The 24,969-nt window shown below is 33.2% G+C and overlaps 1 protein-coding gene across 1 annotated transcript; it reads left to right on the forward strand.

Annotated features, from left to right (window-relative positions):
- The first annotated feature begins 2,719 nt into the window (after positions 1-2,719).
- LOC134262934 (estrogen receptor beta-like) lies at positions 2,720-23,052 on the forward strand. Its single transcript, XM_062745256.1, has 9 exons — positions 2,720-3,669; positions 8,618-8,841; positions 9,386-9,496; positions 12,733-12,846; positions 15,539-15,663; positions 16,015-16,195; positions 20,074-20,215; positions 20,621-20,751; positions 22,110-23,052. The coding sequence occupies exons 1-9, from the start codon at positions 2,735-2,737 to the stop codon at positions 22,385-22,387; spliced, it is 2,241 nt and encodes a 746-aa protein (XP_062601240.1). The 5' UTR covers positions 2,720-2,734; the 3' UTR covers positions 22,388-23,052.
- The last annotated feature ends 1,917 nt before the right edge of the window (positions 23,053-24,969 follow it).

Here is a 24,969-nt window from a genome sequence, read left to right on the forward strand (position 1 = left end):
GAACACCATAGGTGTTGTCTTAATTTACATGTATATGAACAAATTTTAATCACATAGTCTTGAAGAGCAGGCATTTGCACGTTCTCAGAAAAATGAAGATTAAGTCGCCTTCAGTTGAGGGAAAATACTAACCAATGATGAGTTAGAAACTTAGAAAATTGTTGAAAAGTTCAACAATTGCTGATGCCCTTCTTTTTCAACATTTTTTTTTTTTTTTACATATCATTTAAACAGTTTGAATAGAACTAACGTGTAGGGTTCTACATTTTTATAATGATGGAGCATCTCTTTTGTTTACTCTCTCTCTCTCTAAAAGAAAAGAAATGTAATGCAAAAAATATAATTATTGTAAATACAAGTAACCATACTTTTATATCTTAAAGTTATCATACCTTGATATTTTCTAGTTATCATTCCTTGATATTTTTCGTTTATTAAAATTGAATGGTTATCTAACGTCCTTAGTTGGCTCATTTCCTTTAAAAATTAAAAAACAGTAAAAATTAAATCATACGCTAGATAAAACAAATAAGCGAAAGAAGTAAATTTATATAATTAATGATTGTATTTTAAAATAAAAAAGAAGGAACAAATAATAATAAAGAAAAAATGGGGATCCCAAAAGTATTTAGTAATTTTCTATGCCTTCATAATAATACTAACATTTATGGACACTTGTTGGTGACAGTTTTATTGTAGAACGTGGAGTGAGGTGTTACCGCGCGTTTAATCTAGTGTGGGGTCAACTCCACAAAGATCACCCTGTCCCGGACCAGAGGGTTCAACAAGCACCTCCGTGAAAGACCCGTCATAAGATGTCGATAAAAACTGTCCCTATATCAGTCCACCGCACTCCTCCGAAAACTGATCTGCATGTCAAATAGAAAAAAATGTTCTTTCTCTCTGGCGACTGATATGCATGTAGATCAGGCTATTTGTTTGTTATTTCGAAGGCATGTATGATAAAGCAAATTCTTCGTGTCTTTTCTAAATTGTTTGATGTGAAGATGGGGATCGGGACTACATGTATCTTTATAACGTCTACCTACAAATAAAGTTGGAACTTTAACTAGAAAATACATGTACAGTGTATTTTGAAAATAAAGTTATAATTTATCGAATTAATTTCAGCATAAATTTGATCTGAATGCCCCAAAATCAGAATGAAATAAATACACCTAACTGAATACCTGGTAGCTTTTTTAACATGATTTACTAAGATAATACCGAGCTCCTTGTGGGAGTTCGCTGTAATAATTTAGCTAGCCCAGTTTAGCTTATATATTGAGTGTGGCACTTTATCGCCAATACATTAAAAGTCTTACTGTACATAAATAAGTATGTGACGCACGGTCAAGCGGGTTATGGAAGGTTTATTTAACGGTCAAACGCATATACATATATATCCGGGCATACCGACATTGGGTAATTAATTTGTCGCTCGTTGTTCACTGCTTGTTGAGGCGACTCGGTCGTGCACCGTCGCGTGACCCCTGAGTGAGGCTTTTCCGGAAACATACACTGGCGAAGCTGGTCAGATTTTACTTTTGTTTGTGTACTTATGTAAAGACTTATGGAATTATAATTCATGTTTATTTTCATCAGGATTCTGGTAGGTAGAAAATTACACGAGAAACTGTATCATTCGCTGGTCAAATAATATTTTAAATGTTGTTGAAACAATTTCTGTTTGAATCTAGGCAGAATCCAATTTTTTTTAAAAGGTAAAAAATACTGTTCTGTATAGCTTTTAAGGTAATAAAATATCATAAGCAGATTTTATATATTTCTAGATGTTCCGTAATAATAAACGTACATTTACTTACATAAGATACTAACAAATTACATTATAAAAATTTGTAAAACGGTCTGTACAGCCTTAATGATTACTAAAACAAATATTTTTCACAAGTTCCTGCCCAACAAACCAGATTAAAAGTTTCACTCTGTTAACTCTGTTTAATTTATATTTACATATATATTGAAATTCCATGCAATAATTAACTTGAACAACTGGTAATTCTCAAAAATAAACAAATTTAACATGTAAGAAATGATTTTAATCCAAAATATCCCCGAATCTTAATTTCGTAAAATATTTGATTTTTAAAAATGAGAATTTTACTTAGGGTTAGGTTTTCGATTGAAATAAACCACATTACTTTGAGTATATTGTGTTGGAACAAAAAGGAGTTAGAATATTCCATACATAAGGTAGATATCATAAAGTATAATACTTCTGATCAATTGTATATTGTAATGCCTCGAAATGCTGTTTCAACACACTTTGTACATGTGAAGTATTGACTTTATCAACATGAGAAATGTATTCACACACCGTCTTGAAATAGTATCATGTTCTAAGCGAGATAACTCGTGTTTGTACACATGATAACTTGGTTGCAGGTGACAAGAGGAATGTTGAGTAGAGAACACGTTATTACTGCACTATAATCTGTGTTCCTTCGATCAATATATGGTGTAAAAATTGTCGAACTTTTTATTTATTTAAATCAAGATGCAAAATTATAGCGAGTACAGATTAGAAAAAAAAACCCATTTCTTATAATTACAATGATATAAGTACAAATTCGATGCTTGCTTGTAATTTATTTGTACTTAATTGTTTAATTTATTAAATGATTTTACCTAAACATTCCAATTTTTTTTAAAATTTCAGTTGAGGTTGAGCACTTTGACGTAGCATCGAAGTGTTGACTTGCAAGTAGCCAATATGCCTCCACCCAAAAAGCCTAAAAGTGGTCCCACATCAATAGAGCAATTCATGTCTACTGAGGAAATCCGAACACCAAGCGATGACGAGGATATGCGGGAGAGGACCGGATCCTGCTCATCAGACGTGTCCGTGATTTGCGAAAAAACGGAGAGTGACAAGGAATCGCAGATCTTCGAGGACGAGAAAAGTCCGTCTGGACTAAAACTGTTGAGAGACTTGATCACGAAGAAAGTGAACGATGAACAACGGGTTCCTGGGTCGTGTTCGAGTGGTAGAAGTTCATGTCAGAGTCTGTCTCCAAGCAACGAGTCGGAGGACGCTTCGCGTGAAAATTCTCGAGCTAGCACGACGGCCAGTCTCACGAGCGAGGAGCGAAAGAAACATCCCCCAAGCGCGTCCTCGCCAATTTCCCCAATGGCGGGAAGCGTGTTACCTCCTTTTGGAAACAGTGCAAATCCCCAAACTGCAGCTACATCGGTACGGGGAAGCGAGCGCTTAATTAACAGTATGGTGGCTTCGAGTTTCATGTCGGGAGCTTTTCCCACCAGCCCCACAACGACGTCCTACTCTGCCTATTTCCCCTCCTACTTGTACGGGCAATCCTTGCAAAGTTCATACTATCTCAACAACTTTGATTCGGAACCAAGAGATCTGTCTACCAAAATTCAGAAGGAAAATCAAAATCGCGAAAGACTTTTTGATCGAAGTTCCGTTGACTCACAAGTTCACAGGGATATTGAGCAGCGACTCTCCGCCCATTTTGGACTCGGGTCTTATGACTCCCTGACGGATCGTAAGGATTTGGATTCACGGAAGAATTTGGTTGGAATTCTGACGGAACCCAGATATAACCACTTACGGTTCCCAGTCAGTCCTGTGGACAGAGATGCTGCGTCGTTCCCGTTCTTTGTCAATGGATACGAGTCAAGGAGGTACGTTACAGCATGCTCACCTTAAATGTATTTATTACATTGGTACACTGATTGAGAGAAGAATATGTATTTTTAATGAATATGCATGAAGGAAGTTCTGTTTATTATTAAGATTGTCATTTTTAAATTGGAATTTCTAAATCTCTGTTTCCTTACACTAATTTATTCATCTTCGGTGATGATGTTAACACTTGCAATTTTGACCTATATGGGAATAACAAATTTTGCATTTAATTTTGATCATATATTCTGCTACTAGAAGTTATAGTTTGGAGTAGAAATATAAGATAACTTGATTCATCTGCAGTATTATAAAGGTTGAAGTTGTTAGATAAGTAGTTGGCCCACGTGGCGTAGTGGTTATAGCGCCTGCTCTACAGTCGCGAAGTAATGAGTTGATCCTTACGTCGCGGTTTCGAATCCCATTGTGGGAGACCGCGATCCTTCGCATGAGGCCATATGCTAGTATATAAACCGAGCCGAGGTCCCGTGTCGCAGTAGCTGCTGGCACGAAAAAAGTTCCCCCACTGCTGAATGGCTGTAAGTGCCGAGTAAGGGCAAGATTTGCAGTTCTCCACCTGCATGTGGTGGCGTCTCTATAGGAGTAAAAAATTATCGAGAGGGAGTCGCATGAACGTTAAAGCAATATGAGCTGCATCTTTGATGTAAGAATATTTTGTTGCAAAATTGTAAATAACTATTTCAAATGACAGAAAAAAAAACGCTAATAAACATTTGTTGTTCATATGTGCGATGGAAGTTCTATTTATAAGCTTCGAATGAATCAAAATTACATTATTGTCCTGTACAGTAATTATTTCTTATATAAAACTGTACATTGTACTGTATATAAAGTCTTTCTTCTGAGATCATAAAGGTTTAAGTTACACACAAAGTTATCATAATAACACTTTTTAACAGCAAAATAAAATTTTTACCAATGTAGCTCATATTGCTTTAAACAACTTACAAACAAACAAACAAACAAAAATCGCCATACAATCCAACATAAGAGATGAAAGAAGGAAAAGAAAGATAACTCTAATAATATACAGTATGTAGTATTTTCTTGACAGAACGATAAGATATAAGAGTTATCTATCTTGATCCTTGAAACCTTTTCATTTGGGACTTTGACGACCTTACACTTAATTTTTTCAGGAAAAGTAAATTATGAAAAAAAATGTAAATTAATAGATAAGATAAATGACTAAATATTGATTTCATCATTGATATGAATCAGTGTATAAATTCCGATCAAACTGTGCAAAGAAATATTAATATTCACATATAATACCCTGCCATGGTGCAGTATTTGGATAAATGCCGGTCTGACAAATCAAAATTTTATTGGTTTTGACGAATGCATGAAACATTGGAAATTAAATGTGTCAATTTCAAGACTTTTAAAATTCTTGGAGATTTTAATTTTGTTTTCCTGAAAATTATAAACATTCCTACATGTAACTAAAGACCTTTGGTAAAAAAAAATATGTTGCAATTCACTTTTTTTTTTAAAAAGCTTTTCCAATTACAAAATTTTATTTTAAAAGAGTTCAAGAATTTTAAATGCCCATGAAATCCATTATCTGTTTGGGGCTTAGCCTATCTAAACCCATGTCATGGTACTGCCCTGGACCCGCTTGGGGTTTGGTCGGCCCGAAACTCCATCGCCGTTCTAGCCCGCCCCCTCCTCCTGGAAAATTTGAACTGAAATTATCTGATTATGGGTGCTACAAAGAACAAGTTTTAATATTTTTATTAACCAGGTTAGATATAAGGATTTTATGCAGTACTATCTTATACGAGATGTACATTAAAAATGAAATTGGGAAAACGGTCATCATGTAGGCTTTGTACATATAACTAATCTATATGTATATAGAGCTCAGTTATATATTAAAGACTCTGGACCACATTTAATTTTATTAAATCTTTTTCTATTCTATATAAAGCTTTTATTAATTGTTTAAAATGAAGTATTTTCATTTTGATTAAAAAATATGTGTTTAAAAGCAGACGCGCTTTGGTCGACGAGACGTCCATTTAAACCGCTGGTTTATGAAGGCCACTGCGTGTATAATGTTTGACCATCGGTCGAAAAGTGCACATGTGTTATTCAGGTCATGCGGGCGGCTAGTCAGCGGTCAGCTAGGTGGCTGTGTATATCGATCAGACATTAGATGAACAAATGAGTGAATTATGGGCCGGGTAGGGCGAGGGAGAAAACCGCATTTGAACCCTCTCGAATAGTAGTCCTAGTAACCTCAGGAAAAAAGTACCTTTTGATGTAACCAACACAGCTCACCAATGTCGTATCTCAGGGATTTTTTACTGTTTCACGTTTCAATGTCTTTGTGTGTTTCAATGGTGCTATGGAGGCAAAATACCACGATCAACAATTTGAGGATGCTTTGAACGTTATACAAGACTTATCGGACCCCGGTGGCACTGTTTATAGGATACTCAGGGAATCGGCGGGGAACAGCGCGACTATGTCTGGGTACGTTCACCTGTTACCAGTCGGTAATAGGATTATTGTACAAGGCGCGGATCTAAGAATTTTGATGGAGTTAGGACTGAAGTTATATTACCTTAATTTATGGGATCAAAGTGAAATTGAATGAAAAAAGACGTGAATGTTTGCGTGTATGATTTTTTAGAGGTTGAAGCGAATAATACCGCGGTAGTGATGGGGTGTGTGTGTTGGGTGTGATATTAAGTTATTTATATATTATCAAAGCAGCAAAGTGCATTGTAAGCTATATGGACATAGCACTGAACCTATTTTAAACATGCATCAAAATTCCAATTTTAATTTAAAGATTAATTCAGTTCTTAAATTTTGTTACGTTTGCAACAACCTTGTAATTAAAGTTCCAATCTAAAACAGTTAAAAGCATGAAGCATAAAATGATTGTTAAGAATTGCCAAACAATATATAAAGAAAGTTCAGTTTCCTCCCCCTTAAAAACAGGAAAAGAAGTTCTATTAACTTTCACAAATCAGTTCTCTTTCTTTTCTGCCTTTCCTTTACATCATACTCAGCATAAGTGACAGAAACAGGTCTCTTAACATCAGGTGAATTAAAATCTAAATACTCCATGCTCTGGATTTAATTGTCAGGGATATAACATATTTTTTAAAGTAGGGGGTATTTGAGAAAAGAAAATGATAAAACTTGAGAAACAAAAATAAATAAATAATTTAATCAATAGAAAATAAATAAAATTAATTAAAAAAGGAAAATTGAAAAATGTCCAAACTTTAACGACCAATTTTTCATGGGTGGGGGGGGGGGGGCAAATTTTATTCATAAACTACTACTGAACCCTATATACTGCAATGAAAGATAAGGGTCAAACGGCCTTTCAATGAGCATTTCTGATTTGAAAGTTATATTTGGAAAGGGGGCGGGGCTGTTGCTACATGTCTGATTGTTTTTTTAAATGAATTAAAAAAAAAATACAATATTATCTTATATAATACGATCTGTGGGAAATTATAGAAAGGAATATCTTATGTGTATATGTGTTGGTGAATTATAAACCATGTATCGATCTTAAGCTTCATTTATATTCTGATAAAAGAGGTTACTCGATAACAGCTTAATGACATGAATGATTTTTTTTCCTTGAACAAAGAAATTGTAACATTGAAATGACTTTTTTCCAATTAAGTCCCAAGTTATGCTTTTTTTTTTTTTTTTTTTTTTTTTTATTATGAAATAGATTTCCTTTAAAAAATGAGTTGCTTCATTTTACATTTGCATAGCAAATGTTGTCATGGTAAATTAACTAGTATTTAATAATTTTAATTCAAAACTTTTTTTTTTGTATATATGTTTTTAAATTTTATTTAGTTTACCTTGGTGGCATTTGAAGATTATTAATATATTTAAATTATTAAATAATTTCAATTAAAAAAAATATTAAAATGATATAAAGAAAAAATACAAATTCAAAAGTTATAAGAAAGATATTGAGAAATTAACTGTGAAACAATTTGTTTTCTAAAAGTGAAAAAATGCCCATTACATGTATTTAAGCTCAAAAGTGGCTTTGAATTAAATCTTCACTTTAAAATTAAAAAAAAATTATCTGTAGAGATGTTTGATAATGGAAGGCTCAAAAAAGCATTTGATTGCACATGTAATATATGGCTTCCTTGTACAGGGGACAACTTCACAATAAGCTCCGATCAGTGGGAAAAACTCTCTCTCATCATCCAAAGGTCGAAATGACCCAGCGAAGAAAAGCAATTTTACAGAATTTGCATGCTACACATGCTCCACACTGGTCACTGACTGAATGACCCCATCCCGTAATCATCATCGCCATGGTAACACATTAAGAAATATGGCTCAAATTTTTCTATCAATTACAAACACAAAGCACAGTTGTTGCAAGGCTGAATTTGAACTGATTGGCTGTTCTGATGGGTTTTGACATCTCTTGCTGGTAGTTTATGAGCAGATTAAAGACTTTGATGACCCCAGGGTTGAAAACATGCGAGTCAAGTCAGAACACACTAAAGAGATTGAATGTCACTCATTATTACGATTTATGGCTGGGAAACCTACAGTGCATTTTTATTTAAATGGCTGCAATGTGTTAAATTGGGCATTCTTTGTGATTATGTTGATGTTACTGGGGTGCTAGTCCATTATCCTCCCTGTTGCATAATGATAGGGCTACCGTTTGAAGTAGGTGCAGTTGATGGATAAAACTGCCAAAAAGTTGCACAGAAGCCAGCATGACTTGATAAAAATACAAAAATATAATTGATGGCATGGAGGGGGATATGTTAGCATCAGAAGGCATATAGTGCAATTCTAAGATAAAAAGACAGACAGTGAGAAAGAGAGAGTGAGAATTTTAGAGAGATAATTTAGATGATACTAATTAACAGCCAATTAATTAAACTAATATTTTATGTGTAATTGCAGAGAGTCCATCGAAAAACTGGTTCCTAAGGAGGAGCATGGATCCCACCACTCTCCCAGCATGGTACCCCAGGGCAGTTTTCTGTCCATGCCCTACATGATGCATAATCAAGTCCCCTCCTCCACCACCCTGGAGTTCCGCGATCATGACGGGCGGATTCTCCCCCTATTAGACCCCTCTCTCTCATTCGCAGATGGAAGAAAACTAAAGCATAGTGCTGTTACAGGTACACACATAATTATAAAAATGGCTTATTTGGGTAATATTCAGATTTCTTTGTCTGTAAATTTAATCTTCATCACTTATAAACTATTAATTTTTGGTAGGTATATCAAAAAGAAAGCTTGATATTTAGTTACAGTGTCAAAAAGTTAACTCTAATTCATGAAATGACATGTATTTGACATATTGACTATGTTCAAGATTCATCATACCAATCATACCAATCAATTTCATGAAATACCAGAAGCATGTAGTTCCATCATGTTTTAGTTATAGACAAATGATCCAATTTGGTGACAATTCTAGTGTAGGTCTTCCAATTAGTTACAGCCCCTGCTATGTCTTACATAAGCGTTAATGTTGGTCTGAACCAATGTCTGACTGACTTTTAGTAATAATCAATAATTGTGGTCCCCACAGACATGAAGACTCTCCCAGGACCAGACTGACACATCAACTTGACCTACATATTATAGATTTATAGGCATGTTCAGTATTGGTAATTAAACAATATCTCAATTCATCGCTCACTGTGTTCCAATATCTAGGTCATGGACCAAACAAGCTATGCCAGGTGTGCAGTGATAATGCCTCGGGGTTCCACTATGGGGTGTGGTCCTGTGAGGGATGCAAAGCCTTCTTCAAAAGAAGCATACAAGGTAAGACTTACCTAAATGAAAATCAGAGATAATTAAGACAGTTATGCATAATTAAGTGTTTAAAATAATCAGATAAGTATAGTCAAAATTCATTATCTTGAACTTGATGGGACTGTCGAGACTCTGTCGAGATATCTGAGGACTCAAGATATCCAGGATCAAATACTCAAATTATGGCCTGGAACTGAAAAATCACTTCAAGATATCTGTGGTGTTTGAGATATCAAGGCTTTCAAATATCCAAGCTCAACTGTATGTGTGCATTAGGAGAAAAGTGATGCAGTGCACAATTTATTGTCCCTCATAATGCTATCAAAGATGCAGGTGCAGCCTTAAGAGATTGCAGGGAGCATACTTCTGGTGACTTGAATCCATTACTACTAATTCTAACACAAGCAGTTCCAGACAAACTGGTGTGCCCCTGTCACATGATGTACTTTTACAATTTTATGGCATTCATGACATTGATGTCTAAAATGTAAATAAGCAATCGTCCTTGACAACATCCAACCAGACAGATGCAAGCATTAATTGAATAGAAAATTCCCATACATTGTATGCGGTTTTTTTTGTAACACACAAAAAAAAATCATTTTCTCTTGAAAACACGTACAGCATAATAATTTTTTTCTTGAAATTCTTAACTTGAACCAATTAAACTTTGTCAATATTATTTTCTCATATCATTGCTTGTGATTTATTTGTTTAATCCTATAATAATCAACACACATTGTGTCCCTTGTGAATGTAAATTGTAGGAGAAATTGATTTTGCACCCTATATTGAAGCCAATAGATTGAACATGATTATCTAAATTTCATGTGGATAAAGTAATTTTTTTTCTATAAATGCAATCAGTCTGTTCTATTTTAATAAAACCTGTCTACACACTGTTGTTGGGTTTTACAATTTGTGGTTTTCCAGCTTTAAACAGACATCAGCATGGTGCAAGTCAATGTCCTCTTTAAATTAAAAAATTTGCAAAGATGTTAGAGACTCAGGTGCATACGAATTAGGAAAGGAAATTTGTGGCGGGGGTGGGTGGGGGGTCTAATTGTCTGATAGTTATAAGCTCCAGGATACATGCATATACAGTTGTCAGATTTTATCATCATATTTATTAAATAATTTATTTGATAATTATTTTCTAGCCGTTGTCCTAGATATATTACAATTCACATTTTTCAGTTTAAAAATTAATGGAACTTTGACATTCAAATACCAACCACGCTCATCATGATCTTGATATTAATTTCAATAATTTGTTTTTTATTATAGCTTTTTATAATCTGAATGCATAAAAAAGTGGATGTTAGATTTAATCATTTTTATATTTGATAAGAATTCTGGGTGAACAAGTACACAATTAATATTTCTTGGAGAGAGCGTACATCAAAGACATATATGATTTACCAGTCCGCATATATAAAGACCATTCCATTTTTAGCCAGGGCTTAAGTGATTGGGCAACATACTTCCACGCTTTGTAATCCAGGTCATTTGGGACAATAAATTGTACAGAGCTTGTGATTTATCTGATAGTGTAAAAAAAAGTCTTTCCATTATTTTTTGCCAATAATGGATTTTGTAGCTTGTAAAATGGTGCAGGCTTTTATGATAATCTTAAAGGATATGGGCTTACAAACAGTAAAATATAGGGCAATGTGTTGTGTAATTTGTAATTGATGTGCCTTTCTGAGATAAACTGTGACAGACAGGGCCATAATAGACTCTCTTTGTTGCACTGCACTTGACTGCCCTGCGGCCGCCCAAACCAAGTTACTAATTTGGAGCTTATTTTTGCACTGTGCTGTATTTTCAAAACTATAAGCCACGGAAGTGAAGATTGTGTTTGTTTATTCATTCAGGATCTGCATTTCCTGTTTTAGATGTAAACAAAATATTTCACGGTGTACAGGATTTAGATATGTATTGTTTTCTGTAACCCTAAAGGTATGCATACAAATTCAATGTTCATTCTGACTTTTTTCTGTACTGCAGATCTTCACTTTTAAAATCTTATTTGCATTGAACTTTTAAAATTATTCCAATTAATTTAATGTTATGTAAGTAACATATATGAACATGATGAACTCAAGGTATTTATCCCATGTCTATAGGTTTCTAGGTGTTATTTTTGTAACATGCATGTTACTGTGTCCTTCAATTCAATTGACTTTAAAAAAAATATGAGAAAACATTTTTAAATTTTCTTTTTTTTTGAAAGATAAGGGAGGAAAAAAAGTGAATTGCACAAGTGACCTAGATAGATAAAGGTCAAAGACCCAGGATATGTGATTCTTTACATGAATTCGACCCACAAATGTTTTTTTAGTTCGCATTTATAGTTTGATCATCACAATTAGTTGTAGTTCAGATTGGAATATTGAAAGTGCAGTTTTTAGGAAGGAGTGGCAATAGGAAATGAGAATTAACTTTTAACATATCCCAGGACAACTGCGTGAGACAGGCGAAATTATCCGCAAGAGGGTTATTGATTCGTGTGATAATTTTAGACTGATTTAGGTCTTCCTCCACAATATTGATAAAATTATTAAAAATTCAGGTTTGTGTAATGCTTTCTCCGCAGAATGGACTGAAAGTTGTATTACAAGGGAGTGCTTAGTTTTCACATGAGTGTGGATTAATTTTTTTTTTATTATTTCTTTTCATGTAAATGTGACAGAAATTAATATGTAACAGTCTGGGTACATGGTAATTATAACATTTACATCAATAAGATGGTGCAAGGACATTAACGAACAAATTGCACTTAATGCAGTATTATTCTACTCTGTGAACCTAGACTGCACCGAAAAGCTACTGGTTCAAATTATTCAACATTTAACTGTTGACCTCAGGGGTCAAGTTATGGATATAATCACAAAGGCATTCATCTCCATACCACCCTCGGTCTTTTGAACTCTGGGTGCAGTTTGTTAGTGATGCACTAGGGAGCTGATACAAAGAGACTTTTCTCTAGTGCTAGGCACCTTATTTATGTGCATCAAGAATAACAGGTGAATTTTCACCTAGAAAGTGCAGTCAACAATTTACTGATTTGTCAGTGTTTCAATTAAATACAAGAATTTGACTCTGTATTTTTTGATCATCTTTTTACAAGATTCTTTGTCTAATGAAATATTCATGTATGACAGATCTCGATTGAGTCAGACATCAAGATTGCTTCATTATTAATTTGTAATTTGTGATATATTTTGCGTATTTTTCTTCAGGGCCAGTCGATTATGTATGCCCAGCTACCAATACCTGCACTATAGACAAACATCGTCGAAAATCCTGTCAGGCATGCAGATTACGCAAGTGCTATGAAGTGGGAATGAATAAAGGTAAGTTTATAGAGAAAAATCTTAAATTTGGAATTTGTTCTTTTTTAGGCTATTAATTATTTTTTGTGTCAGAGTATATGAGGTATGCAGGGGAAGGTTTACAAGTTTTGATAGCAGTTTCTGCCTCTTTGAATCTCACTGTGAAGGGTACCCCCAGTCCTGGGGGCCAGGGAATTTCCTTGCCTATAATGTCGACATAATCCCTTGGTTATTCTGGTATTCTCCCTAAACCTCCTAATAAGAGAGGAACCCCAAACCCCATTTTACTTTTTAATGTCCCCTGCTATTCAAATGCATAGAGTCCAACCCTGCAAAGTAAAAACAAATATTCACTGAGAACAAACACTTAGTTACAAACCAATATTTGATGTATTTCATTTCGCTCTTTAATTAATAATAACTACAAGTGCCTTTTTCTTAGAATGTCATTACAGAGGCTTTTTGATTTGTTGCATGCAAGGTGGCTTATTACAATGTACTAATTTTCTTTTCCTTCTAAGAATAGCTGCCAGTCTGTGGTCATTGCAAATGAGAAATCATGAATTAAGTGTTCTAAATCTGGTTTATATGAATAGTGAGTCTAGCCAAAGGCCAGACATTAGTAAAATCAATGACCAAATTGTCTCCTTTGCAACACCAAGTAATGTAATACTTGATTAGTTGAAAGGAAAGTGCTCTATTATAGAGGTCCTGGACTGATCTAGCAGTTCTACTGATTCATAATTACTGGTTATTGAATGCTGATTGATGTACCTATATCAATGTAATTCACTTGGAGTTTATTTTTTCTTCTAACAAGTTTTTGTATTGGTTTTGGATCTCTTTCTACCACAGATTGCCTGAAAAAGAAATTTTCACCACATTTTATTAAAAGACAAACAACCTGACAGCTAGTTTATAGTTTTCAGAAAATATCATATAAAAAAATCTTAAAATTTCAAAATAACAGTTTTAGGAACAATTAATTTGCCAAAAAAAAAAAAGATAATTGCATAAAGGTAAAATTGCAGGTCATTGATTTTCAATAAATGCTTTGGTTAAAAAAATTTATAGTCCCGTCCAATAATTACAGAATCTCTTGTCTAATGGGAATTGGTGTTTTAATAAGCATTTATCCTGTTGGATGGCTAATAATGTGTGATTAACATTTATTGTTGTATCAGTGGGACTGGATTGACAAGATAGATCATATTCCTGTAGGAAGATGTGGGTTGCTAATGTGTTTCATAATTATAAACAACTGGGTCAAGGTCACATGTGTCTCAAAAAAATCTGTAATGCGCGTCTTGTTGTCTCAGCTTTTTCAAAAACTTTTACTTTTTTCCTCTAAAGTCCTAGAAATTAATTAATAGCCCCGGTATCTATGGCTAAGCAATAAAGAGATCATTAAGCTGTATAAGAAAATATATTTATGCCTTTTTTGATTATTGGGGTACCAAAGACAAGAGGTAATAAATTTTGAGTTGATGATGATTGATTGAACTTTTCTGTAAGACCATTAAAAATTTAATTTTTGTAGAACATGCTAAATGACTTTTTTTTATTACAACTCGTGATGAAAAACATTTTTTTGGTACTTAGGAAGGGAGGAAGGGAATTAGGGCTCAATTTTTGTGCAATAAACTTTCCAAGTATGTTATTCTGGATCTAATAATTATAAAATATCAAATAAACATTGAACTTGGTTTAAATATGTGGCATATTCAACTGGGATAACAAATGTGCTCATCCGAATGATATATTAGGTCAGATCTGATATGTAGATCAATTTAAGGCTATCAAAAAAAGGATCTGTACTTTTAGAGGCAAAACATCACATTTCTGAATTAATAGCTCAGTAAGTCCCATATTAATTATTTTACATGAGACATGAAAGGAAAACTTTTTTGGTTTGCATCCTGGATCTAGTTCATAACTTCAAAGAGAAAAATCTACATGACTTATATAATATTATAGTATTTTACCCTTGGTAATACTCATAATGCGTTTAACTGTGTTGTATATAAAAGTGATGTGTACTCAGTGTCAAGTTTCCGCATGCTGAGTATTCAGCTGTGCAAAATTTCGAAAAAAAAATATATATATAAAAAAAAAGTTGGTCAATAGTCAGGTTTACAAAGTACAAAGCCATCACAGATTTGCGGAACAGATAACTCAGTTGTAAGGTGAGAAATGTCAACACCACTTTTTTTTGGTGCAAAGTCTGCAAATTTGCATTGATGCAACTCCCCGAGTGGTTTAAAACTGGCAAGCAATCTGTTCTGTTATATAGTGTAAAAGTGTGTTAAAAGTGACTTCATTAGGAATAGTTGACGATGGTTTTGGGAAACTAAGAGACAGGTTTCCATTGCAGCCTGGTGTGAACTTTGTTTCCTTATAGATGTATACAATTCATATATACATTTGAAGGATCTTCTGATAACTGTTTATCATGTTCTTTTTTGTACATGTAATATGATTTGATATTTCCTTCCAATATTTTGAAAGTTAACCTTTTGTCAACGAAAAAAGATTTTTTTAAAAATGTCAGCAATTGATCATATTCAGTTTTTTTTTAAAGATTAAATGGAAATCCCTAATTAACTTTTGTTTGAAACAAAGTTATATAACTTCAAAAATTTTTGCATTAATATTGATTTGCACTGATATAGTAGGCAGAGTTATAAGATCTAACTAAATATTATCTTTACAGGGAGTCAGAGAAAGGAGAGGAAAGGTAGCATTTCTATGTCCAAACCAACGGCCACCAAACGGAGTCGTGCAGACTCGTCCGACAACACGGTCAATTCTACCAGCGGCAGCCCCAACCCAGCAAAGGTAAGAGCTACCTTGGAGGTTTGAAGGCTTATCTGATCAGATCAAAGATAGTAATTTCAAATACATTTTATAACCAAAGTATTGTTTAAATAAGATAAGTCAACCTTTTCTTCAGTATAGGGAAATGTAATTATACATGAAGCTCATTTATGATAAAAATTTCGATCCTTATCAATTTTACAAAATAAGTGAAAAGTTTTCAAGTTAAATAACTAATTTATTTTGGAAATTTAATAAGAAATCATCTCTGCAGATATATGCAGAAATGAAGTGCTTCCATGTTTTTGTTTTTTAAAATTTTTGACAAGGCTAAAACTTTCCTTAGGAACAGTTCTATTTTCTTTTTAACAGTCAGCTAGGAAGTCCCAGACTGTGATCATACTTCAGGCCTTGAACAAGGCGGCGCTGCCAGTCCTGGAGAGCCACCACAACCATGGTCAGCCGCCCACCAAGGTCCACCTCCTCAACTCACTGGTCAAGCTGGCAGAGAGGGAGTTAGTGCACCTTATCAACTGGGCCAAAAATGTCCCTGGTAAGAACTGCTTCTTTTTTAACTGGGCTAAAAATATCCCATCTTTCAACTGGGAGAAAATACACCAAATTTTTAAGCAGGCAACTAGTACTTGAAATTCTTTTCAACTTGGCTAAAGATGTCCCTAATTAATGAGCAGCACATCTTTTCAACTGGGCCAAAAAGTCTAAAGTAAGCAGTAAACATCCTTTCAAATGGACTAAAAAAAATGTCCCTTATAAGTGAGCAGTACATCTTTTCAACTGGGCTAAAAATGTCTACAGTAAGCTGTAAACACCCTTTCAACTGGGCTAGAAAATGTCCCTGGCCATGCAGTGGTAAGCAGTATATTTTCTCAACTGGGCTGCAAATGTCCTAGATAACCGGACTGTGAAATGCATTCAGAGTGATTCAGCTGATAGGTGCTTTGCACTGTAATACTGAAGTCCCTAAATAACTTATGTAAATGTTCATTAGGGCCCCGCAAGGATTTGCGGGTGCCCTATAGTAATCACTCTGTCTGTCCGTCTGTCTGTCTGTCTGTCTGTCTGTCCGTCTGTCCGTCTGTCACTCTTCCGTCCACAAATTTTCTGTTTTTTTCTAATAACTTTTTTTATGGTTGCCCAATCAAGTTCAAATTTGGAATGGTAGTTCAAGGCAAAAATACATATTTTGATGCTAAGTTTAGTTCTCTATGTCTTCTGGTTTGGAGTAGAAACTATGCATAAGAATGAATGGGCAACTTTTTTATGGTTGCTCAATCAAGTACAAATTTGGTATGGTAGTTCAGTAGGCAGAAATACATATTTTGGAGCTAAGTTTGTTTCTCTATGTCACCTAGTTTAGAGCTGGGGTGGTGGGGTAGATTCCTTAACTTTATATAAGAATGCATTGGCAAAGAGAGATAACTGCTGAAGATGTTCCCATTGTAAACTGAATGCTGCTATGAGTCCCTTGGGATTAATTAGCTTTCCTCCTGAAGAAAATCCAGAGCATTATCTTTATCTGTCACATTGAGATGAATTACCACCTCTGTCTGCAAATGAAGTTTGTTTTGAAGTTAAGTCAATTTGGAATGCTATGAACACTCTGAAATGTGGATTTAAATATAAATTTTCATAATTTATTTTTGCTTAATAGTTATGATTTTATTGAATTCTAAAAACAAGAAATAGATTAAAGAAGATTTTTTGATTTACTTTTTTTCACTTTATGTAAATTCAAGAATATTATTAATTTTTAAGGTAGTTGTATAAAAACCCCATTCTATCATTAATACTGAAAAAAGTTCTTATTGTAACTTTAGAAGAAAATGATGAGAGAGGTACAATTAATCCCTTGGGATTAATTATCTAGCCTGCTGCAAAAAATTGAGTAGGCTTTTCTTTATCTGTCACTTTAAGATTAATGAAAACCTTTGTCTGCAACTGCTGTTTGTTCAAAGTTAAGGTCAAGCCTTCATGATATTTGCATTCATTGAAGGCTGGATTTTATATAACACAAGCTTCATAATTGTTTAAATATACATTCAATGTTAAGTCGTTCTTTACTGCCTAATGTAAGTACAAGAATATTATTTTCAGATTTTTGAATGTTCAGGAATTATCTTGAAATTTTAAGAATACAGTTGCTGTTGCTTATTCTTCGTACATTTTTTAATCATTCCGTAGGCTGCACCCTTTTAATTTTACCCCATGGCGGGGCCCTTGCTGACTGGTCAGTTTTCTAGTTTATGTAAGCTTGGTGGCAAAATTTATATCTAGAGAAAATCTGATAGAAAATGAGTTCAGAAATATTCATCAGTTAGTCAGCTAAATCTTAATGTAGATCTGATTTTAATTGCATCAATGCATATTGTACTAGGAGTCAAAAAAGTAGAAGAATGACCAATATATTAATATTAGGTGAAAATATTATTTTATGTTAAGTGTTGATTCAAAAGCTAATGCTATTTTACAAAAGACAAGTAATTCATGCATTATTTCATACTGATGTGAAATTTGGAGAATAAATCTCTCTGGCTTACTATGTAATCTTGCAATATGTTTTCCCCTGTTAATTGCCGCAATTTAAAAACCCTATCTGAATTCAGTAAACTGAAATTTCACCAAAGTAATTGTTTTTAAAAAGGAGCATGATTCGACCTGCATAGGAGTTTTATGGCATTGTTTATCTCAACCTTAAAATGTTACTGAAATCATGCAATTTTAATATCGACAGAAATTCAAACAATAAAAAGTGTAAATTGGTTTATCAAACAAAACTCCTGTTTGTATTAAAACAGAGATGATAAAAGAATATTGATGCAGAGTTTCATAAAATTGTATTTTAATGATACAAAAACAGTGTTGAAAAAGGGGAGAAAATAATTTGGATCAAAGTTGAAGAGAGTCAAAACATTAAGTTTTGCATAACTTAACATGAAAATTGTGTGTGGAGAAAATAAACAGAAAGCGGTCACAATCCTCAGGGTACATAATAAATTCAAACAGCTGAACACGATATATGCTGGTAATGGCTTTTTTTTTTCTTTCCAAGAATCGCACATCTCTCAAATCTTGTGTGATCTACAACTAGGATTTTATATATAAAAATTGTCTGATAATCATCAAACACCTAATGAAAGTGAACCAGAAACAATTTTAGCGTATTATGCCCTCAATCGGGAATTCAGCTGTGTCAAAATTGCAGTTAAATATGCATTTAGATCAAGGTGGAGTCTGGGTTAAAAAAAGGAAAGAGGAACATAAACACAGTGATATTTGTTTGTCTTTGGCTTTCTAGATATAGATCGATTGTCTTTAGGTCGTTAGATATAGACTATACTCCCAATCATTGACATCCCGCCAAAGGCGATTAATTTGCAATATATTGCGTAACATCTTGGGGAAAATATACAGGGAAAACTAATCACCATTAAGTTGAATTGAGCATCAAAGTTTCATAAGTGTTGCAGACATCTTTTGTTCTATACGTACCATCAATATGATAGATGGTTTAATTTATAATGGAATGGAAGACGTTCACTGAAAATAGTCAATATAATTAAGCTCAGTGGAGAGAGAGAGGAAAAAAATACATGTTCACAATGAAATTGTTACCCATCTAGCAAATGATTAATTACAACAGGCAATCTAAAACACTTCAAATTGACACAAATAGTATCAGAGCTACGTATCAGGAAATTCTAGCTGATTTTAATCAGCGATTATGATGACACTGGTGTATAAATGAGAAGGCCTTATTTGTGAACTAATTTGATAAGTTGTTGCATTGTAGTCATGCACTGGTGCTTGATATAATGTTAGAAAACTCCCAGTAGTCATGAAAGATGCAAAGACAATCGTTAAAATGTTTATTATGTAACATCTCTTTTGTACCTTATCAAGTTTACACTTGACTTCCGATAAGGGATGTTTTAAGACTAAAAGATATTTGGCATTTCCATTATAATCACAAGGGAGTTAAATTAAAAAAAAGTAGATCAGAGATGCCATAAAATTATTCTTCAGTGAAAGGAAGTCACTGCATTTAAAACTCGGTCACTAATTCGTTTTTTTATGAAATGACTACAGATTCTGCAATTTTATTAAGTATGCATGCTGATTCATCACTTTGTGTTAATTAAGTTATATATGAAGAATAAAATAAAATCAATATACTTTAAATTTTATAAGTCAGTTAACAGATTCATACATGTACACTAAAAGCAACAATAAACAGTAAAATAAAAAAAAAATAGTATAACCAGAATTAATTGCTTACAGGAAGTCAAGAACCATGGTCCTAAGTGCAGGAAAATCAAATATTAATGACAAGTTGTTTCCATTGCAGTTTGTGATTTGTTAATTATGATGTGACCATTAGGATGACCACAGTTTTGTTATTTCTTTTTCTAGGTTACACAGATCTATCTTTGAGTGACCAGGTCCATTTGATTGAATGCTGTTGGATGGAACTCCTCCTATTGAACTGTGCATTTAGATCTATTGAACATGGGGGCAAAAGTCTGGCCTTTGCCCCTGACCTTGTGCTAGACAGGTAATGACACCATTTTTGTCAATATGCTATCAGTCTTTCTCATCAAGTAAGTGGGTGTGGGTGGTGTTTATTTTTCTTTTTCTGAGAAGTCAATTGGAAGGAAAATGGAGTTCTGAACTAATAGTTTCTTTCTTTCATTATTACTTCTTGTGTTATTTTCATACTTGTTGCACAATAATGCATGACTTCTTGTCATGTTTTTGGCCTATTTACTGTATATTAAAAACATATTTTTTCAACATCTAATATGGTATATTTAAATGTCAGAATGGGTTTAGATTAGCATTTGACATGAAAATAAACCCCATTTCTGCACATAATTGGCTGAAGAAGAAATTTGACTTTGGGTTCATGTACAAATGTTGATGTTATCATGTTAACCAATATTTTATAAATTATGAATAGGTCATCTTGGAGTACCATAGAAATGGCGGAGATCTTTGAACAAGTGGCAGCGGTTTCTGAACAGATGATGCAAAACCACCTACACAAAGATGAACTTCTCCTGTTACAGGCCATGGTTCTTGTTAACGCAGGTAATTAAAAAATAACTTCATTAACAACCTAATATAACCCACTTCTTAATGACTGGATGCCTTTACAGCCAAAAATGAAAACGTCTAGGTCAAGTTAGTATTAGACCCAATATTATTAAAATTAGATGTTCCGAATCGACTACAGCTTTGAAAGGCAGTAGTGAATTCGGAACATCTACCCTGGTAATTTTAATTAGATTGAATTAGACCAAATATGTTCACTGTAAGCAGTAAAACACTAAACCATGTTGGCTATACATTTTTATGGGTATGCTGGTATTTAATTGACTGGATGCTCTCTTAAAATTGTGTAAAAGCAGAAATTTTATGTGAATAAGGCCATTCATAGACTAGAGTAGTAGATGTGAAAAGGTCAGTACGTTTATATTTGACTTCTTCACAGTTGTAAATTCATCCCATTCAAAAAAATAAAGGATGTAATTGAAGTCAAAGGTTTCCTGGACTTCTGATGTTAGTTAAGTACAAATGTCTAATAAGAATTACACTTAAACCTAAATTAGCTGTTAAAAGTAATGGTTCTTGATTACAAGTATCATGGAGAAGTCCCATCTGTTAAAATAATTTGATAAAGAACTGTAAACTTTATCTGAAAATCAATGAATTGAAATTTTTTACGCCCACACATTTCATGCATGTGGTTACTGCTGATGAATGTATAATTCTATACCGAACATGTTTGACAAAACTGCTGGAAAAAGTTGGAAACAGATACGAGGAAATTCAGAGAATTGTGTGCTAATCCAGATAAACAGCATGAGGTCATGTAACAGCTTGTTTATTATCAAAGATAAAATGAAATAACCAGCAAGTTTGTTGACTCCTATGCAGCAGATGTTTACAAAAGTTACAATTTTTATTCTTCTCAGTCCCAGTATCAATCAATATATTAGCTGTCATTGAAATATGAAAATCAATGGCTGTATTTGATTTTTCAGCTCATTAACGCTCATTTAAATTGCTGTCATTTTGCCAAAGATGTGTAATTAGTAAACAAGCTTTTAAGACTTGTAAATGCCATATCTGTACCCACCAGCTTGCAAAGTATACTAGGTTTCATATTAAAAATTGTCTTATTTTGTAAGGTTTTCTGATAGACGTACCCATTAGTGTTTTGAAGAGAGATTAGAAATTTATTATATTTATATACATGTATAAGTATTTTGTCTTTGTTGACATTACCGTAATTTCAATTTTCTTTAAAGCTTTATACATGTGTAGCAAATACATGTATATTTTTTCTTGGCTATCAAGCTTTGAAGGTGTAAGTAATATACATTGTATATTAAGGATGTGTTTGACATAAAGATGACTGACTGTGATAATATTATACATTGTAGAAGTACGCCGACTGGCCAGCTGTAACCAGATTTACAATATGCAACAGGCTCTGCTTGATGCCATAGTGGACACTGCACAGAAATATCACCCAGACAATGTACGACATGTACCCTCTGTTCTCTTATTATTGACACATATACGGCAGGCAGGGGAGCGGGGGATCGCATACTTTCAGAGACTCAAGTCCGAGGGAATTGTAACTTTTTGTGATTTGTTGAAAGAAATGTTAGATGCACAGGACTTCTTGGAGAAGAAATCTTCAAATGAAGGAGATTGAAAAAGTATATATATATGTTTTGTCTCAGTCACCATGGTGATCCTGTAACTATAGTGATATACCTAACTTTTTGGCAGATGCAATTTTGAATATTTATGTAGAGAGAGGAGGAGAAAATAAGATTGAAAAAAATTATGCACAGACTTAAGAAACGATACATAAGAAAAACCTTATGAGGTTTGTATATGGATGCTACAAAATGAATTTATTGTGTAATTAATGAGCTCCAATTGTTGTCACTGTGTTACTGTATCAATTATGAATGTTTATCCCATTTTTTTGGACACATTTTCCCCTCTCTTGTTACTAAGATTCAGAATGGTTTCTACACGTCTGTCATTGTCAGGTATTAGATGTTTGAGCAGCTATCCGGTCTGTTGAGGATGTTTTACATTATATTATACCAGCTCACATACTGCTTGTGAAGATATATACATAGGTGTACATGTATGTTGCTCTTTGAACAAAGAAGTATTATGTTAAACTATTGCGAGTTCTTGTTTCGATCATAACACGAGTGAGACACCATATTGTTAATGTTTGCATTTTATCATTTTCATCGTATCAACCTAAACATTACATGTATATATATTATGTGCATCCATTTTTTTTTTTAATTAGAACTTCAGCAAGTGGATTTTATGTTAACTAGTTGTCTTTTTTTTTTTTTTTTAAAAAGCTGGAAATAGAAGTCCAGCTCTAAACTTTTTTTTTTCTTAGATTGTACATTATGTATCAAGGGAAGAACAAATTGTTATTTATCAACAGTGCTTTCTGTAGCAGCTTAAAGCTGCAAGTGAAAAAGAAATTCAAATGTCAAACGGGGGACATTTTGGAGAGATGGAACAATTACCTTTACACACAAAATACATGTACTTGTCGATTTTTTACGACATCCTTATAGAGAGTTTGTGATTGTTGTGTAGAGTTGTCTTCTTCCGTTAAGCTATATCTGCTTTATGTATAATAACCTTTTTGTACATAGTACACATGTATGTGTTCACCTGGCTACATTTAAAATGGAGAAAAAAGCACTGAGTAGTAGTAGCTATAAAAAAAAAATATTTTGAAGTGAAATTACTTTAATGTCATTCATTAAGTGAGTGTGCAAAAAATTTTTGATTGATTCTCGGATCAAGAGATCAAATTTTTTGTGGTAAAAATTTTCTTGTTAATTTCAAAAATGTTTACCCTGTTCCCCAAATGATTTTTAAGAGCAACTGAATGAAGTGGGGGAAAAAAAGTTTTCTTCCTCACATTTTCATCAAGCAATGAAATAAATGTGGAATATATGATGCTAGTTTTAGTATTTTCAAATTTTACTGATAGTGCTGAATTTAACTGATTTTATATGTATATGTTTATGTTTTGACAAAAGTGCTAGTTTAAGTTTTGAAAGCATTTCGTGATTTTTATTGAAAGAATTTTTAATAGGTGTATGAAACCAAGGCTATATATATATTTAAAAGAATGTTTGCTTACTTGTCCTTTCCTGACAAAAGATAAATAAAATGTGTTGGTAGGAAGGGAAATTAATTTTTTCAATTGTTTACATTAGTATTATAATGATCAAGTGCATGCAAAAAAGCTGTTTAAAGGATAAGAAAATTTTAGAATGATAAAAAAAAAAAAGTTGCCTGGAGGTTAAATAAAGGTTTCATTCAGGCCAATTTAGTCATTTGATCTGAAGAGGGCAAATTTTAACAGACAATTTCTAAAATTCTTCACAATTTTGGAAATTAATTCACATTATATATAACATGTAAAATTCCATAGATTTTAATATTTTACTGGAAATTTTATAACTGACATGTGCACAAACTTAATAATATAATTAAAACATTTTTTTTATTATCAAAATAATCCATATTGCACAATGTCATAAAATAATTTATCAGAGAATAGTTATGTATTTTTTGAATGCCTTGTCTTGAATCATTGTAACTCTTATTAGTGTTTACCTTGGTCCAAGCACATTTCTGCCTTTTAGATATTCTGTATAAGCTATATCTGTCTGTACAAAATGTTCACCATGTTTTGTTTTGCTTTTTTGTTCTGTTATATGCATTTAGATAGGGCAAAAATAGAGGGGTTCTGTAAGATAAAATGGTATTGGTTTGCATGAGAAAGCCACTGGAAGAATTGCATTGTAGATAAAAATTTTTTTTGGAAATTGGGAAAATGTTAACAACAAAATGAGAATGATGAAATTATATTGTAAATGTGGTCAATGCAAAAGATATCATCAATTCTTTGATTTAAATTTTTTTTTTTTGCTTGCAGCACATAAATTTTCATTGTAATCATATTCACCTGTGCTGGTGTAAATTTATCCTTATATATTTACCACATAAATGCAAGAGCAAAATGAATAGTACAGTTTCTCCCAGAGACATTTTTTGCCCTCAGTTAGACAAGGAGGTCATGACCTTTTTGATTTGATCAGCAATTCTCCCAAGTTTTCTGTGTGCTGGCCTGTATCCCCCTTTCTCAACATTGGTGCAGATTATATTATTATTATTATTATATACTATGTTGTTTGTTAATAAGGTTGTCAGAAAACCTTACTTTGTATTGTTATA

This window comes from Saccostrea cucullata, unplaced genomic scaffold (assembly GCF_032062105.1).
Source record: "Saccostrea cucullata isolate Sc308-1 unplaced genomic scaffold, CSIRO_AGI_Scuc_v1 ctg733, whole genome shotgun sequence".
Lineage (NCBI taxonomy): Eukaryota > Metazoa > Mollusca > Bivalvia > Ostreida > Ostreidae > Saccostrea > Saccostrea cuccullata.

Bases quoted from the DNA above. Each gene is read 5' to 3' on its own strand.
- LOC134262934 (XM_062745256.1), top strand. From the start codon at position 2,735: ATGCCTCCACCCAAAAAGCCTAAAAGTGGTCCCACATCAATAGAGCAA. The intron at 3,670-8,617 runs GTACGTTACAGC...GTGTAATTGCAG, and splicing joins AATGGATACGAGTCAAGGAG to AGAGTCCATCGAAAAACTGG. The intron at 8,842-9,385 runs GTACACACATAA...TCCAATATCTAG, and splicing joins AAAGCATAGTGCTGTTACAG to GTCATGGACCAAACAAGCTA.